This window comes from Phodopus roborovskii, unplaced genomic scaffold (genome assembly GCF_943737965.1).
Source record: "Phodopus roborovskii unplaced genomic scaffold, PHOROB, whole genome shotgun sequence".
NCBI classification, from domain to species: domain Eukaryota; kingdom Metazoa; phylum Chordata; class Mammalia; order Rodentia; family Cricetidae; genus Phodopus; species Phodopus roborovskii.
This window is the reverse complement of record NW_026126424.1, coordinates 15,922,810-15,936,882: the sequence shown is the minus strand read 5'-3', so window position 1 is coordinate 15,936,882 and position 14,073 is coordinate 15,922,810. Positions and strand designations below refer to the sequence as shown.

At 40.1% G+C, this 14,073-nt stretch overlaps 1 protein-coding gene across 1 annotated transcript in view; it reads right to left on the bottom strand.

Annotated features, from left to right (window-relative positions):
• Window positions 1-1,453: 1,453 nt before the first annotated feature.
• Slc30a7 (solute carrier family 30 member 7) overlaps window positions 1,454-14,073 on the bottom strand; it is a 69,921-nt gene continuing 57,301 nt past the window's right edge. The window contains exon 11 of the mRNA XM_051185627.1: window positions 1,454-7,177. Coding sequence (XP_051041584.1) covers window positions 7,130-7,177 — 48 coding nt within the window. The 3' untranslated portion in view covers window positions 1,454-7,129. The remainder of the gene's footprint in view (window positions 7,178-14,073) is intronic.

The window sequence follows — 14,073 nt, the reverse complement described above, 5'->3', positions numbered from 1 at the left end:
TTGTTTCTGTTCTCATACATTGGCAGTTCTGCCATGAACATGATAATACATGTGCGACTGATGGCCTTCACACAACATGGTCAAACTGAAGTGAAGCCACAGTACTAGGAGCTGTGGAGACTCAGACACAACAAGCAGCATGTGCCCGCACTGTGAGGATCTGTGGGGATGTGGTAGAGAATGTCCCTAGAGTACAGTATAGGCAAGGCTGTTGGTGAAGAAGCTGTCTTGATAACAATCCTTTTTAGGGTGAGATAGAAACACTGCACTAGAAATTCCAAGAAATCAACAAGAGTAACCCTAGCAACGACTCCTAGTAATAGGGGATGGGGAGCCTGAACCAGCCATCTTCTGTAACCAGGCAAGCCCTCAAGTGGAGAGACTGGGATACCAACACAGCCACAAAACCTTAAACCTACTTTGTCCTTCCTGCAGAGTGTTCTGGGATAGGAGCCTAGCAGAAAGAACCCTCATCAAAGACACCAGAGAGACTTCATCCAGCAACTGATGGGAGCAGATGCAGAGTCCATGGCCAAACATTAGGAGGAGGACGGGGAAGAAGAATCGTAGGAACCAGAGGGGACAAGGACACCATGGGAACACAGCCCACAGATTTAACTGACCAGTACTCACTGGGGCTCAGAGATCAGGGAACCTGTAGGTGTATGACCTAGGTACTTTGCATATGTTATGGCTGAGTAGCTTAGTCTTGTGGGTAACAGTGAGAGCAGGGACAGTCTCATTGTTTTGCCTGCTTATGGGACCCTTTTGATCTTGCTGGGTTGCCTGGTCCAGCCTTGAGGTGATGGGATATGCCTGGTCTTATGTAGCTGTTATGCCATGTTTGGTTGCTGTCCCTGGGAGGCCTGATCTTTTCTGAGGGGAGGTAGAGGTGGATAGGTCTGGGGGACAAGGAAGGTGGGGAGGGGAGAGGCTCAAGGAAGGGGAAACTGCAGCCGGGATGTAATATGTGAGAGAAGAAAGCAAAAGAATCCCTTTGAAAAGATGGCATGAGACTTTTCTGGAAATTTTTTAGTTTAAAAATATTTTTTGAGAGACAGGGTCTTAATTTGTAGCCTCCCACTGCTCTGGAACTCACTGTGTAGACTGGACTGGACTCGAATTCAGAGATCCACTTGTTTTTGTATCCTTCTGAGTATTGAGATTAAAGGTGTACACCACCATACCTGGCAAAAATTACTTTAAAAAGGAATTACTGCTGACAAGAAAGCTTTGAAGTCCTGTAGGCTAGGTCAAGTTCATGTAGATGAGGTCACCCACAGTGAGATAAGAACAACTCGATGCTGGTGGGAATCTCAAAAGATCATTCTAAAGGAATCTGAGCTAAAGGACAAGTGTGGAGGAAGAGGCTCTGGATCAACACCTTAGCGCCCAGTCTCTAGATTTTGCAAGCGTTCATTCTGGTCCATTCAACTCAGACATGACCCAGGAAGATTTTTAAACAGAAATTTAATTGAAAACAAAATTTTAATACAGCTGCATATGATCATTTTAAAATACATTGTGGTTAAACAAAATATGTATGTGAACATATGCGAGTAAAAAACGTGAAAGATACATACATTGTGATCTGTTGTAGTGCACTTGGGTAAGTCATAATTGGTCACTGCAGCATTTTCAAACCATCCAGGTTGCTTATATGTGACATTCCTACCTGGCCTTGTATATAAACATTTGTAGAAATGTTTTGGTGCTACCATCTTCATCAAAGGCATCAACCTCCAATCGAGACTTAGCCATGTTTAAAACCATTAAGAGCAGGAAAGTAAAGTGTGGGCATGTTCAGAAAGTATGAAGAAGGGATCTGGCAAATTTTCAGTCACATTATGTCTGAATTAGGGGAGAAAATGTACAAAAAATATTTGAGGAGAAACAAGACAAAAATGGTTAAGTTTATTCTAGGGACATTTAGATCATTTAATACACATGGTGTTTTCATTAGAAACACCTTTAAGCAATCTCTCCGAAAGTGTTTTGGATGACAAAATATTTGGGGGGGGTGTAGAGACAGTCCTTAAAAGGCAATATGGCAATTCTCCACCAAAACACAGGATGTGACACAATCCCCATTGTGGCTGTGTAGTGCAGAAGGCCATAGCGTATAGTCTCAGTTCTACCAAATCCCCAACGACATGGAGACTAGAAAGCAGAGATTGAGCGACTCCCAGACTAGCTGGGGAGAAATGGACAGAACGGATAGAAATCCAGCCTGGACAGAAATACCAGAACTCCGAGACGTTTTCTGCAGTGAGTCTCAGCTTCCTCCTGTCCCTGCCCTTCAGCTTGTGTCTGCTGCAGTTGAAGAGTTACTGGTAACAAATATTCATGACCCTGTAGGCATAAACCCACTGAATCAAAGCAGAGAAGGACATAGAAGACTTCTTTCAGTTTGTTATGCTTTACAATAGAACAGTCAAAATTCCAAATTCGTATTCAAAGCTCTGGTGGAAGCTCAGGTTTCTATTCATGAAACAGACTTTTTATATTGAAAAAAGTTTGTGCAAAATGTAGTGTGTAAATCAGAGACCACTTCACACTTCTGAAAACTGGGGTGTGCTTTTGGCAAAAGACTCCCCAGTGATGTTCTTGAGGCAGGCACTCATGCTGGAACAGAGTTCGCAGGCACAGTGAACAGCTCCGCCATGACTTCCAATGAAACTTTCTAACAGCTTGTAAATACTCAGGAAGTTCTAGTGCCACTTCCCCAGTGCGGCTTTCGATCCGTGGCCAAGTTATGAAGCAGACATATAGAGCATAAGAGGAAACAGGCCAGAGGCAGTTTGTAAATGTTCCCATAGCAACGGCACCTTGAGTGTTCACTGATTTTCCAGGAGTCTACATAGGTGTGCTACAAGTTCTTGGGCCTTATAAAAACAGTCATCAGAAAAGACGGAGTTGCTGCTGTAGCACAGACTGTCCCCAGATAAGGACCCCCTCATGCTATAAGGATCATGGATGAAATTTTAAGATGCTGTCAATCATAAAACCATGCAACCTTCTCTTTATAAAAATGTGAGAACTAGATGTGGGAACATGAGAAAAGTCACCAAGTGCCCGGTTACATACTTAGCAGAGGTTATCTACCTTGTTTTCTGTGTTATCTGCAGTTAGGAAATGCCTGAAGCTGAACACAAAACCAAGATGAGCTCATCAAAAAAGTCTTGCCCAAGTTGGCCTTTAAATGGAGTTACACCTCTCTGCTATGTTTCTGCAAACACTTTCCTTGATGAACGATTTTTCAGTGTCTTGTTTCTGTGGTAGAGATCTGAATCAATAAAGAGGCCTCTGTAAATAGTATCTTGAGCATCTTTCACAGAACATTTAATGAATGTTCTTCAGAGAATGAAAGGCCCCTCCCCAAGATTCTTATGAATTAGAAAATAATGTGTTTCAACAGTGGTGACTCTTTGTAAAACAAACAAACAAACAAACAAAAAGACCTTAACTTGGCCAAGGTAAAACATTTACGAAGAGTCAAAAGCAGTGGACTAGTATTTGTAGTCCTGATTAAGATTTAAAAAATGTGTTCCATATATTTACTGTCCCATTTACACTGCTTTGAGAATCTTTTAAAGGAAAAATGCTCTCCAGGGACTGAAAAAGAACATGGCAGGCAGGGCTGAAAAATGCATGACCCATGAATCAGCCTGCTATCTAAAAGGAACCAGTTTCCAGTATATAAGCAAAATTAGGAAAGTGACCCAGCATTAAACTGGACCGAGCCTTGGGCAATTAATAAAAATTCACAAGTTAAAAGTATCTAAAGTAAATGTTTTCTTTTTTCAAGTCAAGAGTTGGGTTTGGAAGAATAAAAAATAATCATTATAATGTATTCTGCAACAAACACTATGGAAATAATATAAACTTCACAATTATATATGAAAAGTGAGACAACATTCCATTTGTAAAGTGCCTTCATGTACCAAAACTAGAGGTCAGAGTTCTTTATTTACAAGCCATATTTAGTCACATTTACAGAAGGGCAACGCCACACAGGGAAGCAGCACAGTACAGTGTACAGAACTCGCAAGTGGGCATTGGATAATCACCATTGAGCATTGGCTTCGCCACCACTCATCCCTGTAACCTTAAGGAAATGACGCTTTTCTGGACCTCAGGTTTCTCATCTGAACATGAGAGGTAGAAACAGACTGCTCCCAGCACAGTCTTTGCTTAGGTGTGGAATTCTACAGTAAATAATGCGCTATTCTTAAATCCCAGCATTCTATACCAGGTTGGTTCCCATGTTACTATCTGTAAAAACATGAGAGTTCTGATCGGCTACATTTCAGGGTACTGATTTGGCTGCTTGATAGAGGTACACAGAAGTCACAGTATTTTGGTTACCAGTATATATGTGTAGGCTTTGAAGACTCTAGATAAAGGAACATCAAAATGACATCTGTTGCCATGATCTTACACCTCCACTACAAAAGGGGGTGGATGACAGTAGAGGAACACTAACCTATACATAACCAGATACTGTCCTTCAGAAAGACATACAGAGAGTTTCCAAAATGAGGAAGGTGTACTTCGGCCAAGTTCTTCACCAACTAATACAAAGAATTTTTAAAATACACCTCGTTGGGGATGTTTGTCTGGTAAGGTAAACTTTCCCTGAACAAAGTAGGTTTATTATTCAGAGGAAAACACTTTGGTTATTCATAGATTGGCAAATTTACACTCAGATTGGCCTTGACTTTTTTTTTTTTTTTTTTTAAGAATATTAGCCTAACGTTAGGAATATTTTAAATAAATTTTATTACCATTACCAGGTAGTATTTCTTCATAGGACCATTGGTTAGTATTAGCCTGCATCAAGAACACTAGAAGACAAGCTTTTTTTCTATAAAAAGTAGTTTCTGCTCACATTTTTTTTTTTTTTTTTTTTTTTTTTTTTTTTTGACACACAGGTCTGCAAACATTTAATTAAAGCAAAAAGGAAATGCCAACCTGCTAAATGTTATGAGCTTGAAAACTCTTGGAACAAAGTGCAAAATTAGTTTCATATCAAACATATTTTATGCCACATCAAAGGAAAAAGCAACATTCTTGCGCTGGTGCACTCAGGGTCTAGATACACAGAATGATCCATTTGGACAAAAATTCCATGTGGAATTAAGGGCCCAGTGGAAAGCAGATTTGGTAAATCTTAGAACCACCTAAGTTGACTCCACATACACAGTTCCGATGGAGTCACCAGGATTAGGTGACCACATCCGAGTCTGTGCCTTTATCTAGACCTGTCATTTCCAGAAGTATTCCCCTACCCACTGGGGTCTGTCAGACTTAGCTACTCCACACGGAGTTGAAGAAGCAGCTCGGGGGCCAGGACATCACCATTTTTACTTTTCCTCCTGAAAGACTATGGCACTTTATCAATCAAACCCAATCTACTGCAGCCTGGCGGAAAGCAGACAGGTTTTGAAATCCCACTTGATTTATAAAAGGGTACCACAGACATTGTATGGTATTCTGTTGCAGCTGAGACTGGTACAGCTCTCTTCATATAGGCTGTAGTCAGAAGTAGGAGAAAAAGCACTCAGAAGCTCAGGCAAAAATTAACAGTAAATTCTGCCCCCTTACGAATAAAGTGTCTGTCACTGATCTACACTCTTAATTTTTGCCTTTCAAGGTTTTGAAAATTCTGCTTAACAATACAACTTACTTAAACTAAAGGGAATATTTGTAGGGATAAATGAAGTATAATGGGAAAATGTACACCCAAAGAAAACACCAAGAGTACTTGAGTATTAAGCACCTGTCATTTCAAATTACAGTTTATTTATAATTTAAGACACGGTCTCTCTATGTAGCTCTGGCTGTCCTGGAAAACCAAGATGGCCTTGAACTCAAGAGATCTGCTTGCCTCTGCCTACTGAGTGCTGGGAGTAGTGTGCAACATCATGTCCATCACAATTTTATTTTTCTCGTACTCAAGACCCTAGAAAATCAACTATTTATAAGACTCCAATTTTAGGAAGAATTCTATATCACCACATTTGCTCCATAGTGGTAACAGTTCACACTCAATCAAATGCTGCCCTAGAATTCCTGGAAGTAATTTGTATTTGTGCAAACAAAACTAGAAAAAGAAACTGTACTGCTTGGCACCTGACAAAAAAATATGAAGATGTAAAATGTCACTGCCACTGCTCTTTCTGCCAACTCTGTGGTGCTTTCTCTCATCATTAACAGAATCTGTAAAAATGGCAAGGAGAGCTACTGGAAGATTTACCACACAGGCCAAGAGTTTATAGAATCTGAAATAGAGCAGATTTTTTTTGGTCTAGATGAGTTTTTTTTCTAGTGTATCTACACTTTTGAAAGTGATCTACAAAGTATCTTAATGTGATCACTGAATTTTTTATAAAGCAAAATAATGTCCTTTTTCACAAGACAAGAAATTTAATATAGTTAAACCTATGCTGGAAATACGCAAAAGACAGTTATATATGTTACTAGCAAGTCTTATTTTGTACAAATTGTAGAATATCCATTTTAAAAAAAACATACATATGACCTGACCTTTGATGGTACATTTCTGTGCTGGCAAATATATTTTCGGATACAAAGGCACTTTGAAAACCCAATATGGTTTGGTTCATAAGTTTGCAAGGTACAAACAATTTTACAAACGTATGATTACACTGAAGAATGTCAACACTGACATTACATAGAAAACAGACTTCTGCTTGTTAAAACAACACTGGTTTTGTGGGGATAAAAGCAGTGGTTTCCAGCAGCTTTAGTGAAGACATTAGGAAGCGTGGCGGCCCACGGTTTGAATTTCTCACTAGCTTGGTGTGATGATAGGATGGGCTGAAGGTGATCAGCAAGAACCCCCAGGGGAAAAAGAAGACAACCCAACACCCTAGAACAAACCCAGAAACCTTAGCAATCAGAATGGCTTGGAGGGAAGAGCACACAAGGCCACAGTCTAGGCAGGATCCAGCTGTGGTCCCCAGCATACGCGGATGCTACCTGCACTACTTGGTGCTTCCGAGTTGTAGAGACGACATCCCTATTTTAGAGCACTGGGTAGTACAATGCTTTGGATTGTACAGTACTGGAAAATTTTGGTCCTCAAACAGTTTCTTTTCATTGACTACATAGCTGCAAAGTCAATCTGTACATAAAGCTGCCTCACTCCAGCCTGAAAAATAGAGAGAAAAAAATTAGAACACCAAACCTGTAAAACTGGTAACAAACAGATGAACATTCTAGAAAAGTGGCAGGAAAGCAAAAACAACACCTCATTTGTTTTTGAAAATGGAATTATTTTTGTCTTGTGCTTCTAAGAAACAATCTATTTTCATTGTAAGTTGTCTAACCATTACAGGAAAAAAAGAAAAAAGTCCACGCTATTAGTCTCATGCCCTCTCACGTGTTATCAGATGGAATTATCCATTTGTCATCACTGATGTCTAGATTTTATCAATGCCTGTTGCCCGGCTTTCACATTTTTGTTTATTCTCAGTAAGGACAAGACAATGTTTGATTAGTTAGCCACTACTGAAACCAGCTCACCAAAGGCTAAACATTCCCATGACATCTGCATTTATTCAATAATCACAGCCAGCAACTTGTTACTTACTTTACATTTCAATTGCTCCAGTTTGGAATATAAACGTGCTATTCAAGAACACTGCTCTCTAAATTCTTCTATATTATCAATTCTATTCTCTCAACTGGGTCATTTCTATTAGTGTCAACATACTATACTTTCTTCTACCTTAAAACCTTTTACTTAGTCCAGCACCCCTTCCTGCCTGGACAGAGAAAGTCAAAAATCCCAAACGTGTCCCAAAATTAAATCCCAAATTAGTCACAATCTCTAATTCCTTTGCTCTTGCAGTCACTTCAGCCCTGATTTTACAACTCACCATTTTCTAAAATGATCTGCCAAGCAACTTGCAAACTGCTCATACCATTCCACACCCAGTTCTCAGTCCTGACTATCAGGAATAATACACAAAGCATTGTTCCCTGTGGCACTGCCAGAGAATATTCACTGGTCAATCACTTGCCAAACTGTCAGTCTCTTTCACTGTGTCTTCTATCCTATCACTGTGCAATAAACACAGACAAACCCAAAAGCGTAGTCCTTGTAATCTACACTTGTTTTCTAATGCTCCCATCTCAAAGACAAACTGTAAATCAACCTTGTATGTATTCACACTTCCTTGTTTATACGTCCAGACAGGAGCCTGCACCTACAACTTGCACTGTTACTTGACATTTTACTGGGGGAATCTAAGAAGCAGCACAGGACTACTTTGTTCTCTCTTCCCATCAATCCTGTTGCCCTACCCTCAGTACTACTCCTTCTAAAGATATTCTGTTTCTCACATCTAATATCCAACCTACTTGCAAAACTTGGTGGCTTCCCATCCAAAATATTATCTAAACCCAGAACTTGACCACTTTACATCATCTCCATCACTGTGAAACTACCCTAGCCACAATCAGCTCCTGTCTAGATTTTATCAATGCCCCTTGCCTGGTTTTCACATTTCTGCTTATTCTGAGCAAATAACTAGAATGACAAGCATCCCTCTATGACTCCAACCATCCATCAGCAGATCTCCCTTAGTCCTTACAATGGCCACCATGCTGCATGGAATATGGCTCCCGACTTGCCTTTGATCTCACTTAGCTATTCCCCTTAGCCATTCAGCCTTCCTGTGAACTATGTTCTTTAAGACTGCCACAGGACTGTTTTGGAATATTCCTTTACACTGTGTGAAGAGGTGTCACTCTGATTGGTTTACTAAGGAGCTGGATGGCCAATAGCTAGGCAGGAAGATGTTAAATGGGACTTCAGGGAACAGAGAGGATTCGGAGAGGAAGACAGGGTTTCGAGCCAGACTCAGAAAAGCGACATGAACAGTACGGAGAAGTGAGGTAACAATGCATGCAACAGAACTTAGACAACATAAATTATTTAATTTAACTAGTAAATAAAAGCTAGTGGGATGAGCCTAAGCTAAGGCCAAGCTTTCATAATTAATGTCTCTGGGTTGTTATTTGGGAGCTGGTGGTACAAAGAAAGACTTGTAATACAAGACATTCTCGTCACACCCTTACCAGACATCAGTGAGGCCTATCCTCACAACCCTTACAAAATGCATTCACTTTTTTAATAAAACAAGTATTTACTCTTGCATTTATTGTTTTTCCAAGCAAGAGCATCTCACCTAGGGATACAAAAGGGGGTGGGGGGGGAACATAGCAAAACAGCCTTGTCTTCACAGAGTTTATATTCTATCAGGCACTGGAAAAGCAGAAGGAATGACAAAAGAAGAAAACACCTGTTGTCAGATGTAATGCCAGAGAGGAAAAGCAAAGCTTGTTTAAGAGGAGGCAGATACTTCAGACACCCCCAGTCTCCTCTCGCTCTTACCCAAATACCTGCCTCTTTGTCAGGTCAACTTATGACCAGTACATTACACATTACAGACACACCTACCCTGTCACTTAAGATCAGAAAGATTACTTATTCGGTGTGTTTATTATTTCTGTTCTTCTACTATAATGTAATCTCTCCAGGAGAAACATATTTGACTTTTTTTTTTTTTTGCATTCCAGAGTCCCAGAACCTTTGTAGTATCTGACAGAAAGCAAGCGGTCAATAAATATTATTGAATGAACTAAAATCCTGTTCTTTTCTTTCAACCAAAAACTACTATTAGGCTGGGTGGTGGTGGCACACGCCTTTAATTCCAGCACTCGGGAAGCAGAGGCAGGTGGATCTCTGTGAGTTCGAGGCCAGCCTGGTCTACAGAGCGAGTTCCAGTTCAGTCTCCAAAGCTACAGAGAAACCCTGTCTCGAAAAACAAAAACAAACAAACAAAACCCACTATTAAATAGAAGCAGAAAAGGAAGAAAGACAGAAAGAAAGAAAGATAGAAAGGAAGAAAGAAAGAAAGAAGATGGCTCTTGCCAATATTTTACAAGGAGAGGTTCTCAGTAGGGGATAAAGAGGCATTAATGTGACCTTAGGACAGTAATCACTGGCTCAAAACACTCATCTCTGTTATGGCTCATTTTTCTGGAACTTAGGTGGAAGGATTCTGTGCAATACTGATGAACGCATGAGCTAGCTTCAGGACCTATTCTAGTAGAATAAAAAACTAGACAATCCCTAGGTTGTCAGCATAGAAAATCCACCTTTTGCCTCCCTCTGAAAGCCTTCCCATGGCAAGCTCAAATTTTTGTTACTTAACCTACAGAAAAATGTACTTGTTCCTACTTCTTTTTGGCTCACAGGCTGGTGGGGAAGAACTTAGTGTCTGTATGATCTTTACCTACAAATTAAAACTGAAGCCCCGTTTTCCTCACTGTGAAACAGTGCTGGCGAAATCAGTGCTACTGATTTGCAGGCGTGTTCCATGCTCATCTAATATTTAACAAGTAGTTAATAAACCTGCTAGAGTTTATTACTGTTGTCAGAATCATGTGTGAATGTATGAGAAAAAATATTTCACTTACTACAAGGGCTGTTACTATAAATTCTTCTGATTTACTGCAAATAGGAATTGATTAACTCAATCCAGATGGCTCTGGGATGACTGAGAAACTATTTTTGCAAAGTTCTTCTATGTATAATCTTAATAGAAAGTAAAAATATTGCCTAAACATATTGTTTAATATCTTTTCATTTTAAACAAAATTGCTAATGAAAGTAAAATGGGCAAAACAGTTGGGCTCCTTTTTTATTTCTTGCCATTTTCATTACCCCAGTCCTAACATGGGGAAGACAGTAATAAGAAATGAGTAGCCCAAGGCGATGAAAAGGGAAGAGAAAAACAAAGAGGCTAGATAAATTATCTTTGCATAATCATGAGTTAATTACTCAAACTGGTATCAGTCCCCTGAGGGGATAACAGCTTTCCACAAAAGCTCAGTCCAATAGCAAAGATAAAGAAGTCATTTGCTGCATCCCCCTGTCCCTGTGGGGATGGGCAGCTTGGTTCTCCAGTTCCCCATGATCATTTCAATTTCCTTCAGAGCAAAGGGAAAGCCAAATTTCCAGGAAGTTTTCTGGCCAGTGACCTTCTGCCTGATACAAAGAGATTCCGAGTTTAAGCATAGGAGGCCATGACAGCTATCCCAGTAGTCTGTACCTTCTTTAACGACAGAGAACTAGTCAATTTAACCCTGTAAGTTCACTGCCCCTGTCTCCACCTCAAAAGTTAGCCTGGTGCTACAGGCTTGGGAAAGCTCTCAGAAAGAAGTTAAAGTTAGAATATAACTGTAGAAATTGTAGTTTTACTTGTATTCTCTATGGACCAAAACCATAGAGACACATTTTTGCTTGGGTTTTTGACTCATCATGTTAATCTTTATCCCTTCAAAATGCAAGGGGGAGGGAGGTGGCCAGAGAGATGGTCCAGAGGTTAAGAGCATTGCCTGTTCTTCCAGAGGACCCAGGTTCTCCCAGAACCCACATGTTGGCTCACAACCATCTGTAATTCCCATCCCAGGGGATCTGATGCCCTCTTCTGGCCTCTGCTGATACTAGACACATACGATGCATAGACATACATACAGGTGAAACACCCATACATATAAAATGAAGTCATGAAAAACTATTTTATTTTTCCTTGAGAGAGAATTAATGAAACTACACAATTAATGAAATGTAAATAAATACGAATAAGTTATAAGTTAAGAATAACAATATAACTGGTTATCACAACACACCTATTATCTCAGCGCTCTTGAAATAGGTAGGGGCAGGAAGACTACAACTCTGAAGCTGCCCTAGCTACAGAGCAAGTTCAAGAAGGCCAGCCTGGGTTACTTAATGACACTGTGAGAAGGTCAAAGAACTGGGGATACAACTCAGTGTTTACTTAATACCACAAAACCAAGAGGAAAACCAAAAAGCACAGACCTGATTTCTTTTTCTGTAAAACTGACCTGTAGTAATGAATACATTAACTCCTAAGACTCAAACTGATACCCAGTGGGCTCTCAGTAAGTGTCAGCAATGCCATCATTATTGTACCAACCAGTCTCTGAACACAAACACCATACGGTTTAAGGAAAAGCAGCAAACTTGGGGATAAGTAAGATCCCATGGCTGGCTACTCAGCCTGCTATATTTTAGGTTCAGATGATAAGTGAAGATGAGAAAGATGGCTAAGAATAAGTCTGCAGAGCAGGCAAACAAAATCAACACTCAGCAAAGGTTAAAGCCCATTACAAAGAGGGAAAAGGTTGGAAAGGATGAAAACTAGAAACACACTCAGAGAAGGGAAGATGAGCTTTCTTCTATGCATATCACTCAAGCAGAGAAAATGTCTAAGTGACGCAGGTGCTCAGAAAAAAGAAAGGGAGCATGAACACAGGAGACAGGAGGGGGTGGAGTGTTTCTGTAATTTAGGGACTCGGACTTGTGTTGGGAGGAGGCTTTTTGATTCCTTCCTGGATATAACTGTTCACTTCTATTTTGAGGTCAAAGAACAGAGCACAAAAGGCAGAAGCAGGAAGCTAGGGACTCAGGAAGCTGGGGGCTCAGGATGCTGCAGGCTTAGGACTTAAGAGGCATATCAGGGAGTGTGAGCTGGGAAATGGAGCAGGGGTTCTGCCAGGAGACAATGTGTACTAGAATTGGCTGTCTTTTATGCTTTGTGGAATGGCAGAGGATAATGAACCTCAAGCATATTCTAGATCTTTCTTTGAACATACTTAAGATTTTTTCTTCAAATATTATTTCTAACAATACAAAGTCTGTTAAGGCTGAAATTTTAATTGTACAGTATACCATTGAGCTCTTGGCCAGTTTAAACAAAAGCCATGCACCACTGAATTGCTTCTTACAGGTCTCACTTTCCATTTCTAAGTAAACACAAAAACAAACTTTCCATCTTGCCATTATCAACTAATAATTAATTTCAAAATTAGTGTAGATGGACATTGAAAACCTAGAGCTGCACAAGAAAACCTAGAGCATCAACTGCTGGACTACTATTCCCAGCGGAGTCCGAGCACCCATGTGACTTCCAGCAGCTTCCTTCTCCATGCCACACTCAGGCACAAGCTTATGTCTATATCAGCTCAAGACAAATTGGTGACTCTAGAAAATGATATTAAAACTGACAAATCCCATAGTTCTAAAATCATCACATACATAGACTGGATAACCAGATAGAAACATACAATTCTCTGATTTCTGTTTCTTTCAGTTTAAAGTTACCTTAACACAAGCTTTCACAAGAAACACCTTTAACCAAAGCCCGTTCTTTACATTCTTACTCAGGGTCAGGTGTACGGAAGACACCAACACACAGAGGAAACTCAGCAGGAAGTCCTCCTTCTTTAGAACCAAGACTAGACACTTTGGATGAGAGAAAGCATCAGTGGCGGTTTAACAAATGGATTTTGTTCATGATTACATCACTTATTTTGTGTGTGGGTGCTTGTGGAGGTCAAAGCAGTCATTTCTCTGACCTCCCCGCCCCCCCCCCCCCATCATGAAAGGCCAGGCCACCAGGCTTGGCACTGAGGTCATTTACCTGCTGAGACATCTCACTGTGTGTAATTTTTCCTCCCTCAAAAAAGCAGTAACCTGGGTTTCACTTTGATAAGTGAGAGTTATGAGTAAGATGTAACTTAAAATACAAAGTAATTTACAGACTTGCATTTCATGAAATGAAATTAGTTACAGCAAGCTGTGACATTTACTCATGCTACAAGGACAGGCTACTGCATAAGCAGAAAAAGGAAATGCATTATATAAATATTCTATTCTGGTATGTGAGAATTTAAACAAAAAAGTTAAAAAAATTTAAACCACTAAGTATAGGAATACAAGTTATTTTAGAGACAAGACCCCTACTTCTCCGGGGTGGGATGGGAAAGGGCTTTGAATACCTTTACAGAAAGCCTCAAAGGGAATTCCTGATAACTACAAGGAATGAAATCAACTAGTTAGGACCTTAGCTGATTAAAAAAAAAAGGCTTTAAGTATTCGAAGCCCAAACACAGTTTCTGAAACAGAAGAGGCAGCTGAAGGAACATTAAAATGCAGCCATTTCCAGA